Consider the following 20,566-nt stretch of genomic DNA (forward strand, 5'->3'; position numbering starts at 1 on the left):
GTACCTTCAGTCTCAGCAGCTGCTTCATGGGGGCAAGACCTACTGGAGGTTACTTGCTGTGCTCATAAGGCCTGACACTTTCTGCTAATAAAGAGTTAACTCCAACATGCACAGTGTGATTTACTGCTGGTTCGCTCCTGTCGTCTATATGGCAGGGATGGGGAACCAGTGGTCCTCCAGGTGTTCTTGGGCTCCAGCTATCATCAGGCCTAGCCAGCATGGCCAGTGGCCATCCTTATGAAGAAAGCAAGAGTTGATACAATTTGTTTTCCTATCCTTGCTACACAGTGCTGCATTGATGATAGAATCACAGAACTGGAAGGGATCCTGGGGATCATCAATCCAACCCCCTGCAATGCAGGAATATGCAGCTGTCCTTTATGGGGATCAAGCTTGCAAACTTGGCATTATCATCACCAGGCTCTAACCAACTGAGCTATCCAGATGCATAGTACCTGGAGCTAGACAATTTGGCTCTTGAGGCAGAAAATCACACAAGCGCCCTTCTCTCCTTCCCTGACAGTCAATATTCAATAATAATAAATATAATAAATAATTTTCCACCCTTCCATGATACACAAAATGGGCTGCCTGAGGTGGCTGCCTCACTCTGCCGAATGGTAAGATCGGCCCTGCCAACTGAGGTTAAAATAAGCCTTGCCAAATAAACACGGTCATTGCTTGTTAATCAAGCTGGTAGCCATTAAAACCAATTAAAACTTGCATCCACACTGGATATAATAATATGTACAGTATAATATAATTGCCCATCCTCAATATGGCCATAATACCATAATTCCAAGATAAGAAATATGATCAGTGTGTGCCTGCAAGATAGAGATCTATTTTCTTTTCTTTCTGTCTCTAATGCTGTTATCTGCCTCAGGCTCTTAGACAGGGCAGGCCGCATATTCCTGCCATCAAATCTAGCCAAATATAGTGATGCAGCTGAAATTTGAGATTAGTTTGTAAGTCAAATCTAATATGTCTGTAATTCTCATTGCATAAAGAGGCCTGACTTCAATCCAATAAACTTTAATATTTCCATAGCTAAAGCTCAGATGGATTGTAAGTTCATTTATATGGTCTGGGCCTGTGTGGTCAGCATAATGAGGGCACAAACTGCAAAGGAGGGGACCCCTGGAAATTATGCAAAAAGCATAAAGTATCAGAGGTAGCCAACGTAATCGATAGAAATAACAATATAAGACAACCTCTCAGGTGGGTACCATTGCTATTTTGGGGAGAACAAGGGAGGCATTCATGGTGAGTTCTGGCACCTCTTTTTCTGACTACAATGATTGTACATAAAAGCACAAATGAAATAGGCACATACTGTGACATATGTGAAATAGAGTCACATAGCAGCCAAAGATAAACTGAAGCTTCATCTAGGAAGAGTTGCTTCCCATAATTTGACAGTCCTGTGGCACTTAGTATTGACTTTATCCCATTGACCTTATCTGTGGTTTCTGTATGATGTGCGGGCAGCCACCTTTTTTTATGCACAGCTCCTGGAAACAACATTACGTGACCACAAAGCACCACTTCCAGTGACATTTCTGACCTGGTTTTGAAAGCTTTGCGGCAAGAGAAGCTTCTGTCTCAGAGAGGCTCTTACCTTTTTTAACAAAAAAAAAAAGGAAAATATAGAAGAAAACGTTTTAGAGCTCTTCTACAGTAAATTTAACTACAAACATACTTCAGAATCTCATAATAATGGAGAACTTCTGACCTCAGCAATTCTTAACATTAAATTTATAATTTGGTCATAATTCGCATAGTTGTGAATTATGGTGGGATCAGTTCACCCACCAAATCTAGGCAAGTTTGCTGCAGAGAGAGAGAGAGAGACTAACCTTGTTTTACTAAGCTTCATTTCCTTGAGGTCTTTTCCTGAGTCATCTAGACTTAATGTGAGAACTGCATTGCCTGCTGAGGTTCTGAAAGCAGCTACAGTGTCTGGGCTTTTTTTCTGATAGAAAACAAATCTGGTGGGAACATGTGTCTCATAGGCCATGTATATGGATCTTGAATCAGAGGTGACACTATTCTGAAAAGTAGCCCTAATGTTGTTTCGGAACGTGCTTCCAGGCCATTAGTTTAAGACACGGATGTAATCCTTGAGTTGCCATAAAAAGTGTGTCAGTGCTTGATGTCCTGCTTTCCTTCAGAAGCTGAAATGTCATTGCCAGCAGCTGTAGGAGATGTCCTTGCAAACCTGAGAGCAGTGTCCCTGTGGTCCACTAAATCACAGAGGGCCAAGGCATCTGTTGTCCGAGCACTGACCTGAGGATGCTACTTTGGAACTAACATCACCATAGAAATGAATGGCCCTCGTTTTGTGGAGATTGTTCTTTGAAAATGCCTGCAAAATGAAAGGTGCTACGGTAGTAAGGAAAGCAAGAGGACATATTTCAAGCAAAACAGCGCCCTTCCCTTCCAAATATAGCCTGCAAGTTTATTTTGGGCAGTGCAGTTAACCTCAATTAAAAGAGCTCAGAATAACAAGCTTTTGAATTACCAAAGAAAGCACCATGACTGTAGGATTATCCTTCTCTTAACTGAAATACATAGGCAGTAGACAGCAATACGTCTTTTCAATGCAGTAGATAGGAATGTCTATGTAGTGCATTCTTACACAGGGGACAATAGTGCAGTGACAGAGGGGGGTTGCTACTTCTGCTAAACAAGGACCTGATTGCAGCTCTCACTGAAAGCGGAATAGGCCCCTTCCCACATTTCAACATCCTTAGCATTGGAATGAGACGTTTTCCAGGAGCAGCCAGGAACCCGCCCATGCGAGCAGAAACGCGACCTGAGTTTACGAATACAGTTTACCGCACACCTGCCTGTGCGCTTGTGTAAAGAAGCAGCTGGTGCAGCTTGCAGGTTCAGCAATGTGATGATGGATAGATGGCACAGTCTAATACATTCAGGGAACTATAACCTAAGCGCTCATGTCTAGTCAGATTGGGAATTGAAACCGTAATGGTTCCTGCGGCTGTAACTTTCCAGACTGCACTGCACTGCACCAAGCAAGCAAGCGCTTGCTGTATGGAGCAATTTGTCTCCCGAGAAGGATAAAATATAGGGTGGTATTTACAGCAACCCCAAGCCGGCTTATAAAAGTGTTTTATGGAGACCTGTCACCAAAGATAGTGCTACTGTACACAAAGCGCTCCGGGAGATTTCTTTCTTTTTCCCCTCTCTCTCTCTTCCTCTCCCATAGCTAGAAGGGATCGCTGAGAGCTTCGGCATTTGCAAAGTCTGAGGGGAGAGGAGGTGAACTGATCAATAATTAAGATAAAATACATGGAAGGCTTCTGGCAATGATAGGCTGAGAATACTCTACTACGTTGTAAGCCCAATTGAACTCAGTGGGACTTACTTCTGGGCAAGCATGTGTAGGACTAGGCTGAAAGTTACTTGGAAAAGTGGTGCATTCTCGCTGCAGTCAGTAGGTGATATAATAATAAGAAGCTTGCACAGAGTGGAAAGGGGGGGGGTCTCAAAAGGAACATCATGACTGAACTTTCAGAAAGTAGACATTATCAGCTTTCCGTGCCTTTAATAAAAATGTTTGTGGGGGTGTGCATTTAAGCAATGATGTCCTTTCAGCAGTCAAGCTTTCTTTCTCTATATAAAAGGCATAACTGGCATTTGATAGTGAAGAATGGCAGCAGCTGTCTTGCGAAAGTAAAATAAGGCATCAGCTCTTCTCGCAGAAGCAAAAAACAATGTTAATGGTAATAATCTGTTGGGATGGTTAGCACGCACACACACACACACACAAACATAACATGGTTATAATTTGGATATTTCTAGGCAAGGCACAGAGCAGTTCATGCAGTCAAAGGTGAAAAGTTGGGCATCCCTGTAGCTAGTAAGCAAATGAGTTTTGTGCCTCACTTGAGAGTATTTTTAATTAAGGTTCCTCTTAGGAGCAGGACATAGAACAATCCCAGTAAAATAAATGGAGGTGGTATTGCGGGGCAGGTGGGGTGAACAATGAGTGAAAAATGAAATAAAAAGTGGTTTTTAGTCAGTATCTCTTTTTTATTATTAACGTTTTCTTGGTTTACAAAGGTATGCGCAATGTCTCTTTTTTCAAGTTACATTTTCCATAGGTCAGTCTCATTTGTTGAGACATTAGGGTTACCTTAGGAAGAAAAGGGGGGAAGAGGTGGAGGGGGCCGTGGCGGGTGGGGATGGGGTGGGGTCGGGAGGCGATGTTTCTATTTTACTTAATGTACGTGTGGGGTTTTGTGTCAGCGTTACTTGTGCGAGTTCTCTTTACTATTCACTTGTGTTCCTTTGGTGGTGAGAGAAGTTGAACAAGAAGAAGACGACAACAACGACAACACATAATGGCATTTATGAAGGAAGACATTTTGGGGAGATGGTACAAATCCTTGGAGTTTCTGACACTAGATGCCTTTCTCTTTACAGCTAAATATTGCAGGAAAGAGTAAATGCAGCTATTTGTAAGACACAGAGGGATAAAGCTGTGTGTCTGATAGATGGTGCAACAGGCTGCAAAAGAGTGCGCAGCATCAATAGTAGTGCAGAAAACTTTGAAAAGCGCTATGTCTATATTTTATTTATGTTTGCTTCCCATCTCCTGGCATCTTACAAAGCAGATGGATAGATGGTAGATAGATAGATGATAGATAGATAGATAGATAGATAGATAGATAGATAGATAGATGATAGAGAGAGAGAGAGAGAGAGAGAGAGAGAGAGAGAGACAGACAGACAGACAGAAAGATAGATGATAGATATAGATAGATATAGATGATAGATAGATAGATAGATAGATAGATAGATAGATAGATAGATAGATGATGGATAGATAGATAGATAGATAGATAGATAGATAGAGAGAGAGAGAGAGAGAGATAGATAGATAGATAGATAGATAGATAGATAGATAGATAGATAGATGATAGATAGATGATAGATAGATAGATAGATAGATAGATAGATAGATGATAGATAGATGATAGATAGATAGATAGATAGATAGATGATAGATAGATAGATGATAGATAGATAGATAGATAGATAGATAGATAGATAGATAGATAGATGATAGATAGATAGATGATAGATAGATAGATAGATAGATAGATAGAGAGAGAGAGAGAGAGAGAGAGATAGATAGATAGATAGATAGATAGATAGATAGACAGACAGACAGACAGACAGACAGACAGAAAGATAGATGATAGATATAGATAGATATAGATGATAGATAGATAGATAGATAGATAGATAGATAGATAGATAGATGATGGATAGATAGATAGATAGATAGATAGATAGATAGATGATAGATAGATGATAGATAGATAGATAGATAGATAGATAGATAGATAGATATAGATAGATATATATGATAGATAGATAGATAGATAGATAGATAGATAGATAGATAGATGATAGATAGATAGATAGATAGATAGATAGATAGATAGATAGATGATAGATAGATGATAGATAGTTAGATAGATAGATGATAGATAGATAGATGATAGATAGATAGATATAGATAGATAGATAGATAGATAGATAGATAGATAGATGATAGATAGATAGATAGATAGATAGATAGATGATAGATAGATAGATGATGGATGGATAGATAGATAGATAGATAGATAGATAGATAGATAGATAGATAGACGATAGATAGATAGATAGATAGATAGATAGATAGATAGATAGAGATAGATAGATAGATGATAGATAGATAGATAGATAGATAGATAGATAGATAGATAGATAGACAGAAAGATAGATGATAGATATAGATAGATATAGATGATAGATAGATAGATAGATAGATAGATGATAGATAGATAGATGATAGATAGATAGATAGATAGATAGATAGATAGATAGATAGATAGATGATAGATAGATAGATAGATGATAGATAGATGATAGATAGTTAGATAGATAGATGATAGATAGATAGATGATAGATAGATAGATAGATAGATAGATAGATAGATAGATAGATAGATAGATGATAGATAGATAGATAGATGATAGATAGATAGATGATAGATAGATAGATAGATAGATAGATAGATAGAGATAGATAGATAGATAGATAGATAGATAGATAGATAGATAGATAGATAGATAGATAGATGATAGATGATAGATAGATAGATGATAGATAGATAGATAGATGATAGATGGATAGATAGATAGATGATAGATAGATATAGATAGATAGATGATAGATAGATGATAGATACCGTATTGTTCGCTCTATAAGATGCACCAGACCATAAGACGCACCTAGTTTTTGGAGGAGGAAAACAAGAAAAAAAATATTCTGAATCTCAGAAGCCAGAACAACAAGAGGGATCACTGTGCAGCGAAAGCAGCGATCCTTCTTGCTGTTCTGGCTTATGGGATAGCTGCGCAGCCTGCATTCACTCCATAAGACGCACACACATTTCCCCTTACTTTTTAGGAGGGTAAAAGTGAGTCTTATAGAGCAAAAAATATGGTAGATAGATGATAGATAGAAAGATAGGCAGATAGGCAGATAGGCAGGCTGGCAGGCAGGCAAACAGACAGTCAGAGACAGACAGACAGACAGGCATGCTGTAATACTGTTTCTTCCATCACTGACTGCTTTCCCCCCTTTCATTATTGCTATAACAGTATTAATTATTTTGTTTTCTTTTTGTGCAGCTGGACAATCCAGACGAACAAGCCGCACAAATTAGGCGGGAGCTTGACGGACGTCTCCAAATGGCAGATCAGATCGCCAAGGTAACAACAACCCCAACATAGTCTGCCACTGGGAGATGCTGGGGATTGAGTCTGCAAAGCCTGCAAAGCCTAGACTCTGATACTGAGCTGGGACCCGTCCCCCAGGGCACTGCCAAATCCTGTGCTGCTGAGCCAGATTGGGGGAGGATGAGGAAAACCCTGTAAGGTATGGTAGGGAGGGCTCACCAGCTGCTGTGTCACATCACTCTTCTGGGAGAGAGAAAAATCGGAATCTGCGTCCCAGCCTCCCCATCTGCAAGAACAAATATGATGTAGTGTTTTCCTTACAAGCCCAGATATATCCTTAGTGCTTTTGACAGCCCATGAAGCTAAATATATTACCAATTCCAGGCCCCTCCAGTTCATTACTGAGAAGCACAGATGCACAACAAGTCCCTCCAGAGTAAACCACAAATCCCTGTAGGATAAATGCCTCGCTCATTGTTTACGTACCAGCATTTGCCGGGCTTCTTTGAGGAATCTCAGAAGATGGGGCTTTTCCAGGGCGATTTCTCAGCAAAGCAATCATGAGGCACCCAACTGAGCTTGTGTATTATGAATGGCTGTTGTGCTTCATTGTTTACCGCCAGCATTTTGGAGGAACACCATTCGCTTCCCCTGTTTGCCCTTGCATTGTGCATTCTGCTTTTCAAAGTCATTATCACAGCAGGCAGGAATTCCAAAAAAATATATTAAATGCCACTTTAAAGATATGGACAAATGAGGTAGACCAAAGTGGATGCTTGCAAAAATTAACAGCAGAAACCATATATTCATTCTTTCTCCACCCCTGCTTAAAGTGGAAGGTTTGCCCTCTTTCTCCTTGAGTACATTATTGCTCCATATTTATTAAGAAACTGCATAAAACCCAAAAGGAGGTTAAATCCTAACTTTGCCTCCTTTTGGGAACACACTGATGGTAATTTGGTTTGTTTATCTTACTGTTTAACCATACTATTATATGAATACTAATAAGATAACAGGGGAAAAATGTGCACATTAATTAATCTTTATAAACAGGAATACAATGTGGGCTTTCTGAAAGAAGTGCTGACAAAATCTAATTAGATACAAGTTGTCACCTAAGTCAGCGACCTTTCCAATCCAGCAACTCTTCAGAACAATGAATGCTCAACTCCCAGGTTGAAGGTACTTGAAATGTCCCTTTGTCTCAGGCTAGGAGCATCATGACATGTCATGGGCTTGGATGTGAGAACCTCAAGTTCAAATTTCACAGGCTGACCTTGGGCAAATCATTATCAGTTTCACTGTTAAGCTTTTACTAGATATGGTTGTGGCTAAATTGATAAAAAGCAAAGGTTTCTGAAGCTTTGAACTTGGAATGGGAAGCTCCTTGTTAATTTGCCTGATAGAAAAGCTTTTTTTTTTAATAGAAGGGTTTTTTATTTTGTTTTTAATGCTAAAGCATTTTACTAAGCCTTGAATTCTGCCTCCAGTGAATGTTGGCAGAGTATATTTATCCAACTTGCTTAAAGGCATTTTCCTAAGAGAACTATAGCTCTATTTTTTATTGCCAGGAGCCCTCTTTATGAACATATTTTTTATGTCATTAGTGTCTTTTATGTCTTAAGTCAGAAGACATTTCTCAAAGATCATCTACAGAAGTTTGATCTTTAAAACCTGTTCCAGAACTGAACTTTGTTCGTGAAGCTGCTGATTGCTGAAACACACAGTACAAATCGACAGAGGCAAAGACATGCTTGGAGAATGATACCCAAGTGATGCATTCAATCACACCAGCCTTCCCCAACTTGGTGCCCTTCAGATGGTGTCGGACTGTAAACTCCCATCATCTGGCCATTGGCCATGCTGGATGGGGCTGATGGGAACTGTACTCTGACAATATATGGAGGGCCGAGTCGCCACAAGGACTATGCATATGCACAGGGCGTGTTTATGAGATTTGAGTCCTAGCAAATTTGTGGGGTTCTAATGCTCACTCTGTTTGCTCAGGACAGAGCATATTTCAAAGAGCATGCTGTGTCTACTTCAGTAGATGTCACAGCACAGATGCCACACATGTGAATCGTGGCACTCTGCTACAGATTCTGCTTCCCCGCAGAGCATAACAGGTTACATTTTAGAGTTAACTGAAAGTAATTAGCTTGCAAGGATGGTTTGAGGTCAGCTTTTCTCACTGGGTATTTTGAATTCAGCTAGCTAGGTACTTCAGGAGAGCCAGTGTGGTGTAGTGGTTAGGAGCAGTGGACTCGTAATCTGCTTAACCAGGTTTGCGTCTCCGCTCCTCCACATGCAGCTGTTGGGTGACCTTGGGCTAGTCATGCTAGTCTGAAGTCTCTCAGCCTCACTCACCTCACAGAGTGTTTGTTGTGGGGGAGGAAGGAAAAGGAGATTGTTAGCCGCTTTGAGACTCCTTAGGATAGTGATAAAGCGGGATATCAAATCCAAACTCCTCCTCCTCCTCCTCCTCCTCCTCCTCCTCCTCTTCCTCTTCTTCTTCATTGTTATGTCGGTAACTAGGATAACACTGGTATTTTGCCTCTTAATGCATGCATGTGTGCAATGGTAGAGGCCTGACTGGAAAGCTCAAAGCCCACCACCGCTACACGAGAGACGGATTGAAGAAAAGGAAATATGAATTGGCCCCGCTCCGTAGCTTAGCCAGTCATGACTAGGAGTGGCTAGGAGCTAGATGGTCTATATAAAAAAACAGGTGCTGACTTGCTGGCCAGCTTCCCTTTTGACTTTGTTTGGGGCTTCTCCAAAGTATGTAAAGACAATAAGCAGGCAAGGGAAGCATTGGCCCAGAGTGGCACCCATCTGAGAGGTGCCAGAACTGCTGTCTGGCTGAAAAAAAAGCACTGGTTGTGTCTATTATTTCAGTGTGTCTACTCTAAGAGAGGCTGCCATTGGATGCAACCAATAATAGCTAAAAGGAGAGAAGGAGAGCTTGACTCTTCCTGCTGCACGCACAGATAATGAACTGTGTTGATTAAATAGGAAGCCTCCCTGAATGAGACATCCTCTGGTAGGCTATGTAGCAATCCTATATGTTAGGTTCTATATGTAGCACTGTCGATGAAATCCACAAAAGGGCTACAGGAGTCATAGGAACATAGGAAGCTGTTGTACGCCAAATCAGATTGATGGCCCATCTAAGTGTGACTGGCAATGGCTCTCCAGGGTTTAAGACAGGCACTTTCCCCTTGTCTATCTGGATATGGTGGAGATTAAACCACTGGCATGGAAGCTACTACTCAGCTACATTCTCTCCCCCATGGTTTATCATGTTTCATTTAATCACAGAATGAAAGACCGTGCTGCTCAGAAAAGTGAAAGGGATGGATGGGTCACCAGATTTGAAATTCTCTGCTACTTGTTGCTAATGAAGAGCTCCCATAGCTGAACCTGATTTACTTGTCTGAGCAATGCTTACGAAAGTGTTTTACAAGGCTAATAAGCATCAAAGGTCTATTTAAAGAAGAAGGCTTGGGGACAATGATCTGATCATAAAACTTTTTAGCTGAAAGCAGACGAGTATAATAGTTTGCTAGCCAGTGTTTCCTGCCTCAAAATGTCATAAAGGGACATGAATTCATATCAGCTGCTGAAAAGTTCCCAGAGATAAAGGACATTTGTTTGCTGAGCAGCCTTTTAATGAGAAACTCCTTCTGTGGCATTCCTGATATGGCACTTTCTCATGTGCCCAATGGAGACATTTTGGTTACATGCTGCCCATTCTCTCTTCATTAAAGGGTAAATTCACTGGCAACAAGTAATGAATCTTCAGGCCCAGGGCAAGGATGCAAAAGTCAAATACTTATTAATATAAAGTGTGTTAATAACTCATGGCGAAAATTGGGCAGGACATAAAATGACATAGTTGTACAGGCTGAGAGGTGAGTAGAATGACTTGTGCAACTGGTTTCAATACATATTAATATGCTGACCAATTTGTAAACTCCATGTGATAACAGGATGCGGGTGGCGCTGTGGTCTAAATCACTGAGCCTCTTGGGCTTGCTGATCAGAAGGTTGGCAGTTCAAATCCACTCAAGGGGGTGAGCTCCTGTTGCTCTGTCTCAGCTCCTGCCTACCTAGCAGTTTGAAAGCATGCCTGTGCAAGTAAATAAATAGGTACCACTGTGGCGGGAAGGTAAATGGCATTTCTGTGTGCTCTGGTTTCCGTCATGGTGTTCCATTGCACCAGAAGTGGTTTAGTCATGCTGGCCACATGTCCCAGAAAGCTGTCTGTGGTCAAACGCCTGCTCTCTCCGCCTGAAAGCGAGATGAGCGCCACAACCCCGTAGTCGCCTTTGACTGGACTTACCCATCCAGGGGTCCTTTACCATTTTTACCTTTACCGAGTGGCATAGGCAGGAGCTCTTCATGAAGCATCTCAGAGAGCCCTTGTAGCCCAGCATTCCCCAACCAGGTGCCCCCCCAAATGTTTTGGACTGCAGCTTCCACCACCCCTGACAATTGACCATGCTCACTGGGGCTCACAGAAGTTGAGTGGGGAATGATGATGTAAGGGATGTTCGGATGCATCCAAGGAAACGGGGGCAATTTGCAAGCCCCCAGCTGGCCCCAGCCCACTGGCTGGCAAGCTGGGCAACCTCCAGTCCTTGGAGCAGCATCAGTGACCCCAGCTTCAGAAGCTGGAGCACGCTCTAATCAGCAGAGTAAACACTATACAACAGAAGTGGCAGGAGAGGTTGTGTCAGCATATTTACAAGCAGTTTATTCAGCATACATCAGGACAAAAGGAAAAAACATGTCTTCTCCCCTTCATGTCCAAGCAAGCAGGCATAAGCCACAGCTATACACAAAATGGAAGTTCCCAGCAAGCTGTGCTGGAGTGTAAACAGACATGTGACACACAACAATCCACACATTGGTTCTTAAGGTGGAATGGAATATTCTAACAGGGGGGACATCAAATACTGCTCTTAGAGACTAGTTTCCTTGGAGCAACAGATTATACCCTCAAGACTGGAGCACCTGAAGCATCACTCCCTGTTCCTGTTGCTGCAGCAGCAGAGTCAATCCAGTGCCCTTGCTGGTGTGCCTACCCAGCCCCAACCTCACAAACACCCTCCCTCACCCCATTAGTTGCACCAGCCTCTTCCCATTTGTAATGCAACATGAGTTAGTTCGCACTACATCTGCCCAGGTGGAAAGGAGGACAGGGCTCTTGCTTCTCTAATAACAGGAGAGAAGAGGGGATTTCAGCCGATGAAACTTGAATGACGAGCTACATCTGCCAAAATTTCATCCTCTGGACAGGAGTTCTGTTCTCTTTCTCACCTGGCAGCCCTGGCTATGCCTTTAAATTGCATTGTTAGTGAGCAGGAGCCAGCAAGCGGCTAGGAGAACAATTATTAATAAGTGCACTTGATTGGTCAGCATATGCTTGCGGAAGAAATTGTTCACATCTCACGTTGGCCAAGCCATCTGCAAATTAAGCCATGGTTCAGAAGTTGAGGCGAACATATTGTCCTCACACAGCCCCAATTAATTCAACGAGTGGCAACTTCCGAGTTCAGTAGTTTTTCAGAAAATGCCCCTGTTTCTCAACCAGTAATTGCGGCCCTACTAAAGAGGACAGTAGTTATTCTATAGTAGAATAATCTCTCTTCAGCAGGCAGTAAGATCTAGCCTACTTCTCCAAGGCAACCTCCAACCTAAGTAAACTTTCAACGTAACAAGCACTAGACCTCATATGCTTGACAGAAACCTCTAGCATTCTGTAAATCTTTCAGCGAGCTAAGCTAGAAATGTTTTGCTTTAGGTCACACAGTTGCCAAGTAGTTACAAACATAAAATGATATGAATCCAGAACCATGTTGCATGAACCACTGTGGAAGCAAGGAGCTGCTTCTGAGACCAGTTCTTCCACTCCCTTTGAGTTTACTTGTGAATGGGAAGCAAGGGCTCCACTTCCTTTTGTCACAGGTGGAAAAAATCATTGTGGGGACGGATTTGGACGCAGTGACAGTACTCAATGAATTCCTCATCTCTGCTCGGAACAGGTTTCATATTCTGTCCTGCATGCATTCCTGACCTGTTTAGGCTTCCAACACATCCATATGCAGGGACTGTTTAATTTTATATAAAACTATGCTTGTATGAGTAGTTATCATACCAAATTATAGTTGACAAAACTTGTAGCCATAGTCTAAGGCACAGACAGTCCAGGAATCAGCATGTTTTTACATGAGTGGAATGTGTCCTTTTATTTAAAATGCATCTATGGGTTATTTGTAGGGCCTGCCTGGTGTTTTTACATTAGAATGTGTGCTTTTAGTTAAAATGCATCTCTGGGTTATTTGTGGGGCATAGGAATTGGTTCTTCTTTTCCCCAAAAAATATAGTCCAGCCCCCCACATGGCCTGAGGGATGGTGGACCGGCCCATGGCTGAAAAAGCTTGCTGACCCCCGGTCTAAGGGCATGAATGGCCACTGAAACAGGTCTCTTTGTTAAGTCCTAGTTACCTCCTTCTCCTTGTTTATCTATTAGAGCCACCATTAGCCTGTGAAAAGCATAATAAGATTATCAACTCAGAGTGTTAAAAACACTAGGGAGATTTCTAAGAGTCATATCCAAATCCTAGATTAAACTCTTAAGGACAGTGGAGGACTTTGCTAGACCTGGCATGGGAGGGTCATCCGTCAAGTATGTTAAGCATTTGGGAGAAAAGCAACTTTCCCAAGGTGCCCATTTTAATCCACTGAACACCCTAAGTCCTTCATAGTTTTGGCTACTCTCGCTCCCACATTTTCCACCATCCCCTGAAATACGCACATAGAGCTTGCCCATATTTTCCCATTTACTGAAATCAGACCTCTCAAGGTACAGACAGGGCCTTTTCTGCTGTGGCACCTAGACGTTGCAATCTGCTGCCAAAAGAGATACGTGTTGGCTGGCCTTTCTACGGTCTGGTCTATGCATGCAGCAACATGAGATGAGAGGCTGGACTGCAACACTTCGGGCTCCAGTTGAAGGGTCACATTTCTGAATGCTCTCCAGTGTTAGAAACTCCTTGCAAGCAGGGACAGGATTAGGCTAGAACTTTTCTCCCCGATATGCCAGTTTTCTATCTGCAGGAGTTCTTTAATTTTTTACTTTCATTTCTTTTTTTACTGAAGAGTGATATCCCTTCCATGTGGTCCAGCGCCACACTCTCTTCTAATACCGCAGCATTCTATCGCTTCATTTTAACAAGGTCTCTTGGCAGCTGAAGGCATTCCATGATGCTGTTAATGGTTGGAGGCAGTGGAAGTCTTTATCAGTGGCTACTAACTGATGCCTTTGTTCTGCCTCCACAATATTCCTCTGAAAACCAGCTGCTGGGAATTGCAAGGGGGGAGAAGGGATGTTGCCCTCAGGCTGTCTTTCCATAGGCATTTGTTTGGCCACTAGGATTTTAGACTAGAGGGGCCTTTGGTCTGATCCAGCAGGGCTTTTCTTATGTTCATTTTTACTTCAAGAGTCTTTATCAGCTAAATACCGACTAGGATGTGAACATGGTTCTTCTGCTGCTGTTTTTATTAGATTGCATATTAATGACTTTTCCATGGGTGCACCTAGATTATCTTGCCCTGTGAACAGCCAGTTCCCTCCTTTGCTGTTTTACTCTGCCAAATATATTTCTGTTCCAGCAGACTATTGCTGCGCTGAAGCAGACAATTGTTTTTATGACTGGCTTTAAATGCTGAATCTGTCTCTTTTCATTGGTTAGCCCGTATTATTATTATTATTATTATTATTATTATTATTATTATTATTCTATGGAGTTGCATTTTCAATGTTGTAAGCTACCCTGAGAAAGCATAAGACAGAGATGTTTGCTTGGATGAATTCCTGTTTGCACCTTTATTTAATATCGGGATTTATATGCACTGCTTGATATATCAAAAGAGGTATATGATTTAAACAAAATGGTATAAAATATGCAGTAAAAATTGTGATAGGAACAGACATCAAAAAACAGCAGAAATAATAAAATTACCAAAATGTAGGTAAAATCAAGCTTCAAAACCAATTATGCATAATAAAATTGCACTTTTTAGTAGGCTTGCATACCATTCCCCCCCCCCCCAAAATCCAGTATATCAGTAACGCCTGCCTAATTAATACAATTTTGGTATAATGTAAACATTGCTTTGGGTATATTTTATTGAACAAGAATTAATATAATTATAATTACGTGCTAACATGATGCTGTTGATTATGCCCTAATTTTACTTTTGTCTTTCAATCACAGGAGCGCAAATTTCCTAAATTTGTATCCAAAGAAATGGAAAACATGTACATTGAGGAACTGAAGTCATCGGTCAATTTGCTAATGGCAAACCTGGAAAGCATGCCAGTGTCCAAAGGTGGCTCTGAGTTCAAGTTACAAAAACTAAAACGAAGCCACAACACCTCCATCATTGACCTGGGAGAAGAAAATGAAAACCAGCTCTCAAAGTCAGACGTTGTGTTGTCTTTTTCCCTGGAGGTAAAATGTACAGCTTTTCTACGGATCAATTAGGCATGTTGGCAATATTCATGCTAGTGAACAACAGCAAAAGAAAGTCTCGACAATCACTGTTTAGCTAATCGGAGCTTAAAAGAAAAGCTTTGTGGGCAGAGGTCAGCAAAACAGAAACCAGGCTCCTAATACTTGAGCAAAGGAAGGGGGGGGGAACCTAACCAACAACAAAAAGAAATCCCTTTAACATCCCTTTTGATTTATTCTTTCAGGTTCCATGCAGCCTTGTTAGTGCAGTCTGTTAGGAGAATGTGTAAATGTTAAGCCAATTACCTAAATTAAAAATCGCTCGCTTATCTAAAAATATCCCATTCAGGACACCTGAGGTGGCTTCAAAAGTTGTTGATCCACAGTTATTATTCTGAATCAAGAACCCCCTTTTTTGCACTTCTGGATTTCCATAGAACAGGGGTAGCCCACATGGTGCCACTCAGGTGTTATGGACTACAATTCCCATCAGGCTCAGCCAGCATGGCCAACAACCAGGATTTACAGTCTACAGCCTATGGAGGACACTATGTTGGCTTCCCATTCCATTGGACTTTAGCGAAACTCCAATTCTCACTGTCTTGGGACAGCCTAAGGCCCTTTTCCCTGCACAAGGAATTCTGAACTACATCTTTTGTTTGTAAGTTTGAGAATCTGCATGTGCTTCACCTGCCCGTTAAAAGTCCTTGTGCAAGGCAAAATAAATGGGAACTAAATGCTACAAAGTGAAAAAGACAGCCCGGCATTGAGCTGCATGCTCCTTAACCTATAGTTCAGCACACTGATGTCAATTTGATGTGCTTTTTCGTGTTTGCCAGCAGCAGCCAGTAGTGGGGAACTGTGCACTCTAATGGTGCCAAGACATGGGATTTGTTAAAAAAGGAGAAAAGGAACATGACTTTTTAATATAATAGCCCCTTATTTGTTGTAATGAGTATATGTGGGAATATTCAGGGAGGCAGGAGAGGGTATATTATTTATTAATATCCTTCCTAACTTGCGCTAGCAAGTTCTATAACTTAGCAGAATTTACATTCCCCTTTTAAACACACAGCGGATAGCTGGTTGCAGGCTCGTTTAAGCTTCTCAATATTAGATTCCTGGTAAGTTCCCTTATATCCCACTTAAAAGAATAAACATGCCACAATCTTGTGTAAAGAATATAAAAGAAGTAGACTCACATCATCAGTTCACAGTTGGATCCCTGAAGGCAGACTTATTTACAACGTATATACATGTGGATCCCATATGGAGATAGTCCCAGTGTCCTCTGTTGGCTGATTTCTAGCTAAAAGCTGCTGCTCCAGCGATGGAGGAAATCAAAGAGAGAGGGGATGTTGTGTACCTTGCCCTTTAGTTACCTGGACAGGTAAGGTCACGCCCACCTCTAGTCACATGCAAAGGAAGTATGTCCCAGCCAGAAGGAAACAGGAAGTTTTTGACTGGCTGGACCAAACATTCCCTCGCATGTCCACTCTAGGAAAACAAGGAATGTTGTACTTGACTGCTACTTATGTATCACATCCCACACTGTAAAGGTGTAATTCAAACCTTACCTGAACAGTGTGGGTGCTTCTAAGATTTGATTGCTTCCCATGCTGGCCTAGTAACTCAGGAAGGAAAGCGATTGCATGGGCGGCCAGACTCTGGTTGTTATTCCCCATGTCAACATTGCTCATGCTATGGGAAATGACCACATGAATCAGTCTGCCCACACAATTTTATCCCTTGGAATATTAGCAGCAGAATGGTAAGAAGCCCTGCTATGGAAATTCCCACATTGTTCAAGTGTCATATTAATGGGACCATATGCATAGGAACATAGGGCGCTGCCATGTGCTGTGCAATTACATTGGCTGGCAGTAGCTCTTCAGGGTTTCAGATGAGGGACATTCCCAGCCCTGCCTGGAAATGTCAGGGACTGAAGCTGGAACTTTTGATAGATGCTCTACCACTGATCTACAGGCCTTCCCCAACCTGAAAAAGGCTTATTTGTTTGCATTCCATATATGTTTTCCCCATCTCTTCATTTGAGTCGACAGCAAATTTTGCTGTGCATATTGCAGGGGAATTTTTTTTTATTTGTTTGGATCAAAAATAGATCTTCTGGGAGGAGGTATTTTAATATTCATTAGAGTTGTTTCACAGCTTTTTTTATCCTGGTGTCTGAATTACTAAATCTTCTTTCCCTGTGTTCTTTGCATTTGATCATTGCTAATTAGAGGTGTCACCTACGTTTTGCAGGAAACCTTGATTTCTAAGCATTAAAAATTGCAGCGGGTACAAGTTGTACCATTTATCTTCACACATATACTTTGAAAAATGTACGGTTCACCTGAATTGAATAGTAATTGTGTGTTCTTTGCGGTGTAACATGAAGGGTGGTCTCACAGTCAAGGGTGGTTAAGCTACTCTACTCTTCCAGCTCTCTGACATGCTTCAGCTTCTTTCCAAAAACAGTCGCACAAAAATCCATTAACCCAGATTAATAGACACAAGGAGACATCCGTTGCCTGGCAATACTCATTCATGAACCCACATGCTTGTTAGCCTCTCTTCCGGAACTGTCCGTGCCATAGGGTGCAAAACCAATAGGATGCCCTGCTACTCCAACGCTGAATGCAACATCTTCCCTTGGGTTACACAACACTGTGCCCAGTTCCCAGTGAAGATGCTGCTGATTGTTCCACTACTTAATTATGGAGTTCGGCTTTGAAAGCGGAAAGCACCATTGGGGTGCTGAAGCAGGTATAGAGGACTTTCCTGCACTGCTTTTTCTGTACAGTGGTACCTCGGGTTATATACACTTCAGGTTACATACGCTTCAGGTTACACACTCCGCTAACCCAGAAATAGTGCTTCAGGTTAAGAACAGTTTCAGGTTAAGAACAGACCTCCAGAAAGAATTAAAGTGGTACCTCGGGTTACATACACTTCAGGTTACATACGCTTCAGGTTACAGACTCCGCCAACCCAGAAATAGTACCTCGAGTTAAGAACTTTGCTTCAGGATGAGAACAGAAATTTTGCTCTGGTGGCACGGCAGCAGCGGGAGGCCCCATTAGCTAAAGTGATGCTTCAGGTTAAGAACAGTTTCAGGTTAAGAACGGACCTCCAGAAAGAATTAAGTTCTTAACCCGAGGTACCACTGTAAGTTCTTAACCCAAGGTACCACTGTATGTAATTTGGTGCTGGTAAGGAGCAGGGAGGAGATGGCAGCATCAGAACATGCCGCAGGCAGAGATGAGACACATCACAGTCATATGCTTACAGAACTATCGTTCTGTGTTCAGGGACTCATGCCTCACAAGTGATCCATGCCCAACTAGCCAGTTGTGACTTTAGGAGAATTGTATCCTAAATCCATGAGTGGCGATCGATCAGAACTTAAGCACAAGCAAAAACTATTCATTGAAACCTTGAGTGATGCAGTGAGACATTGGGAAATGGCTTTTGACGGCACACTTACTATTAGAGGGCACGTCTGGGTGGTCAGCAAAGAGATTGTCAGGAAGATATAATGTGAAGGCCTTGCACCATGCAGTTTTGGACAATTCACATGACCATGGCGCCTGCAGCAGCTGCTTGAAGTTCCCAAACACATGAACTTCCTGCCTGTCACTAGCCAGTCATGTGCAGCCTGCCAAAAATATATATATATTAAGGGTGTGGGTGGCATACAACTTTCTGGGCATGCGCAGAGAGCCAAGTTGAAAAGGAATTTCAACTAGCAGTGGTTGTGTGAATCGACTCCACATCATCAACCCATCTTCCCACACCTTGAACTGCCTGGCCACTAGAAGCAGGATACCTCGTGATATGATTGCTCAAATCCTCTGCCCCATTTATTTTATTTTTTTTAAAGGAAACAATTCTCCTGCATTTAAGAACTTGGAGATAATTCATTTTAATTAATGTTTGGTGGAGGGGTTGTTTGCTGACTGTCAGTAATTCATCAATTCACAATTAATCAATATAGAGCTGTTGTTCCATTTTCATTACTTCACTTACCTATTTTTGACACGTCCAGCCTCTTAGGTCTGTCCCCTACATTCCTCACCAGCAGATTCTCAGGCTCACACTCTCTCGGAAATGTCATAAACAGTAACTAAAGCAGCATAGAAATGTCTTCAAAACATTGTTTCCAGACCTGATTGTTGAGTGCAGAACGTCATCCAGAGTGGTTTTCTTCTTTTTTCTTTTAATAGGTTGTCATCATGGAAGTCCAAGGTCTCAAATCCTTAGCACCCAACCGCATTGTATATTGCACTATGGAAGTGGAAGGGGGAGAAAAGCTACAGACGGATCAAGCCGAGGCATCAAAGCCAACGTAAGCTTTTCTTTACCTCCATTTTCTTTCTCCAGCCTAGCAGGAAAAACACACACAGTGAGTTCTCTTCTTCCTTCTGCACAAGGCGGTGAGGAATGTCTGGTCTTCCAGAAGTTGCTGGGGGGAAATTCCCATCTTCCCTTCCTGTTAGCCACGATGATGATGTTGATGATGACATGTGCGGAAATATATCTTTCCATATGAGATCATCTCTCGACAATGAATTAACAGCTCCTAAGCCATGAGTTAGTAAGGGCTTGTAGCATTTTCTTTCGTCCCGTTGAATGTTAGCGAGACATCTCATAAGCACTTAATTTTAAGTATAAGCCGGATAGATTTACTGAAATGAAAACCGGGAGACTAAAAAGGAGCACAAAGTCTTGCTGATTCTATATTCTGTTCTGTAAGGATGCTTGTTTCAGTGTTACCTAAACATTCCCATGTATGGTATAACACATGGGTAGGCAAACTAAGGCCTGGGGGCCAGATCCAGCCCAATCGCCTTCTAAATCCAGCCTGCAGATGGTCCGGGAATCAGCCTGTTTTTACATGAGTAGAATGTGTGCTTTTATTTAAAATGCATCCCTGGGTTATATATTTCATATATTTTTTTCAAAATCTAGTCCGGCCCACCACATGGTCTGAGGGATAGTGGACTGGCGCCCTGCTGAAAAAGTTTGCTGACCCCTGGTGTAACATGTGCTATTTCTTCCAGCCTCTTTCGATACTCTAGGTTGGTTTAGGGTGCATTTTGTAGATATGGGAGCCGCTCGCTCGCTCATGTGCTGAGAGATACGTGGAAATTCAGTCAAGAATCCATCTTATTCAGTATGTAGCCAGATGGAACTGCTGGAACTTTCAGGCAGCTTGCACAAATCTCTGGGTAGAGCCTTCCCTTTGGCAGGGAGACATATAGTGATTGAAAATC

At 41.9% G+C, this 20,566-nt stretch overlaps 1 protein-coding gene across 14 annotated transcripts in view; it reads left to right on the top strand.

Annotated features, from left to right (window-relative positions):
- The window catches only part of CADPS (calcium dependent secretion activator), a 347,764-nt gene that overhangs the window by 120,526 nt on the left and 206,672 nt on the right, over positions 1–20,566 (top strand). For all 14 annotated transcript variants that reach the window (XM_083723209.1, XM_083723203.1, XM_083723210.1 and 11 more), the window contains exons 4-6: positions 6,718–6,798; positions 15,051–15,287; positions 19,517–19,638. In XM_083723209.1, coding sequence (XP_083579335.1) covers positions 6,718–6,798; positions 15,051–15,287; positions 19,517–19,638 — 440 coding nt within the window. The remainder of the gene's footprint in view (positions 1–6,717; positions 6,799–15,050; positions 15,288–19,516; positions 19,639–20,566) is intronic.

This window comes from Podarcis gaigeae, assembly GCF_964106915.1.
Source record: "Podarcis gaigeae genome assembly, chromosome: 2".
NCBI lineage: Eukaryota > Metazoa > Chordata > Lepidosauria > Squamata > Lacertidae > Podarcis > Podarcis gaigeae.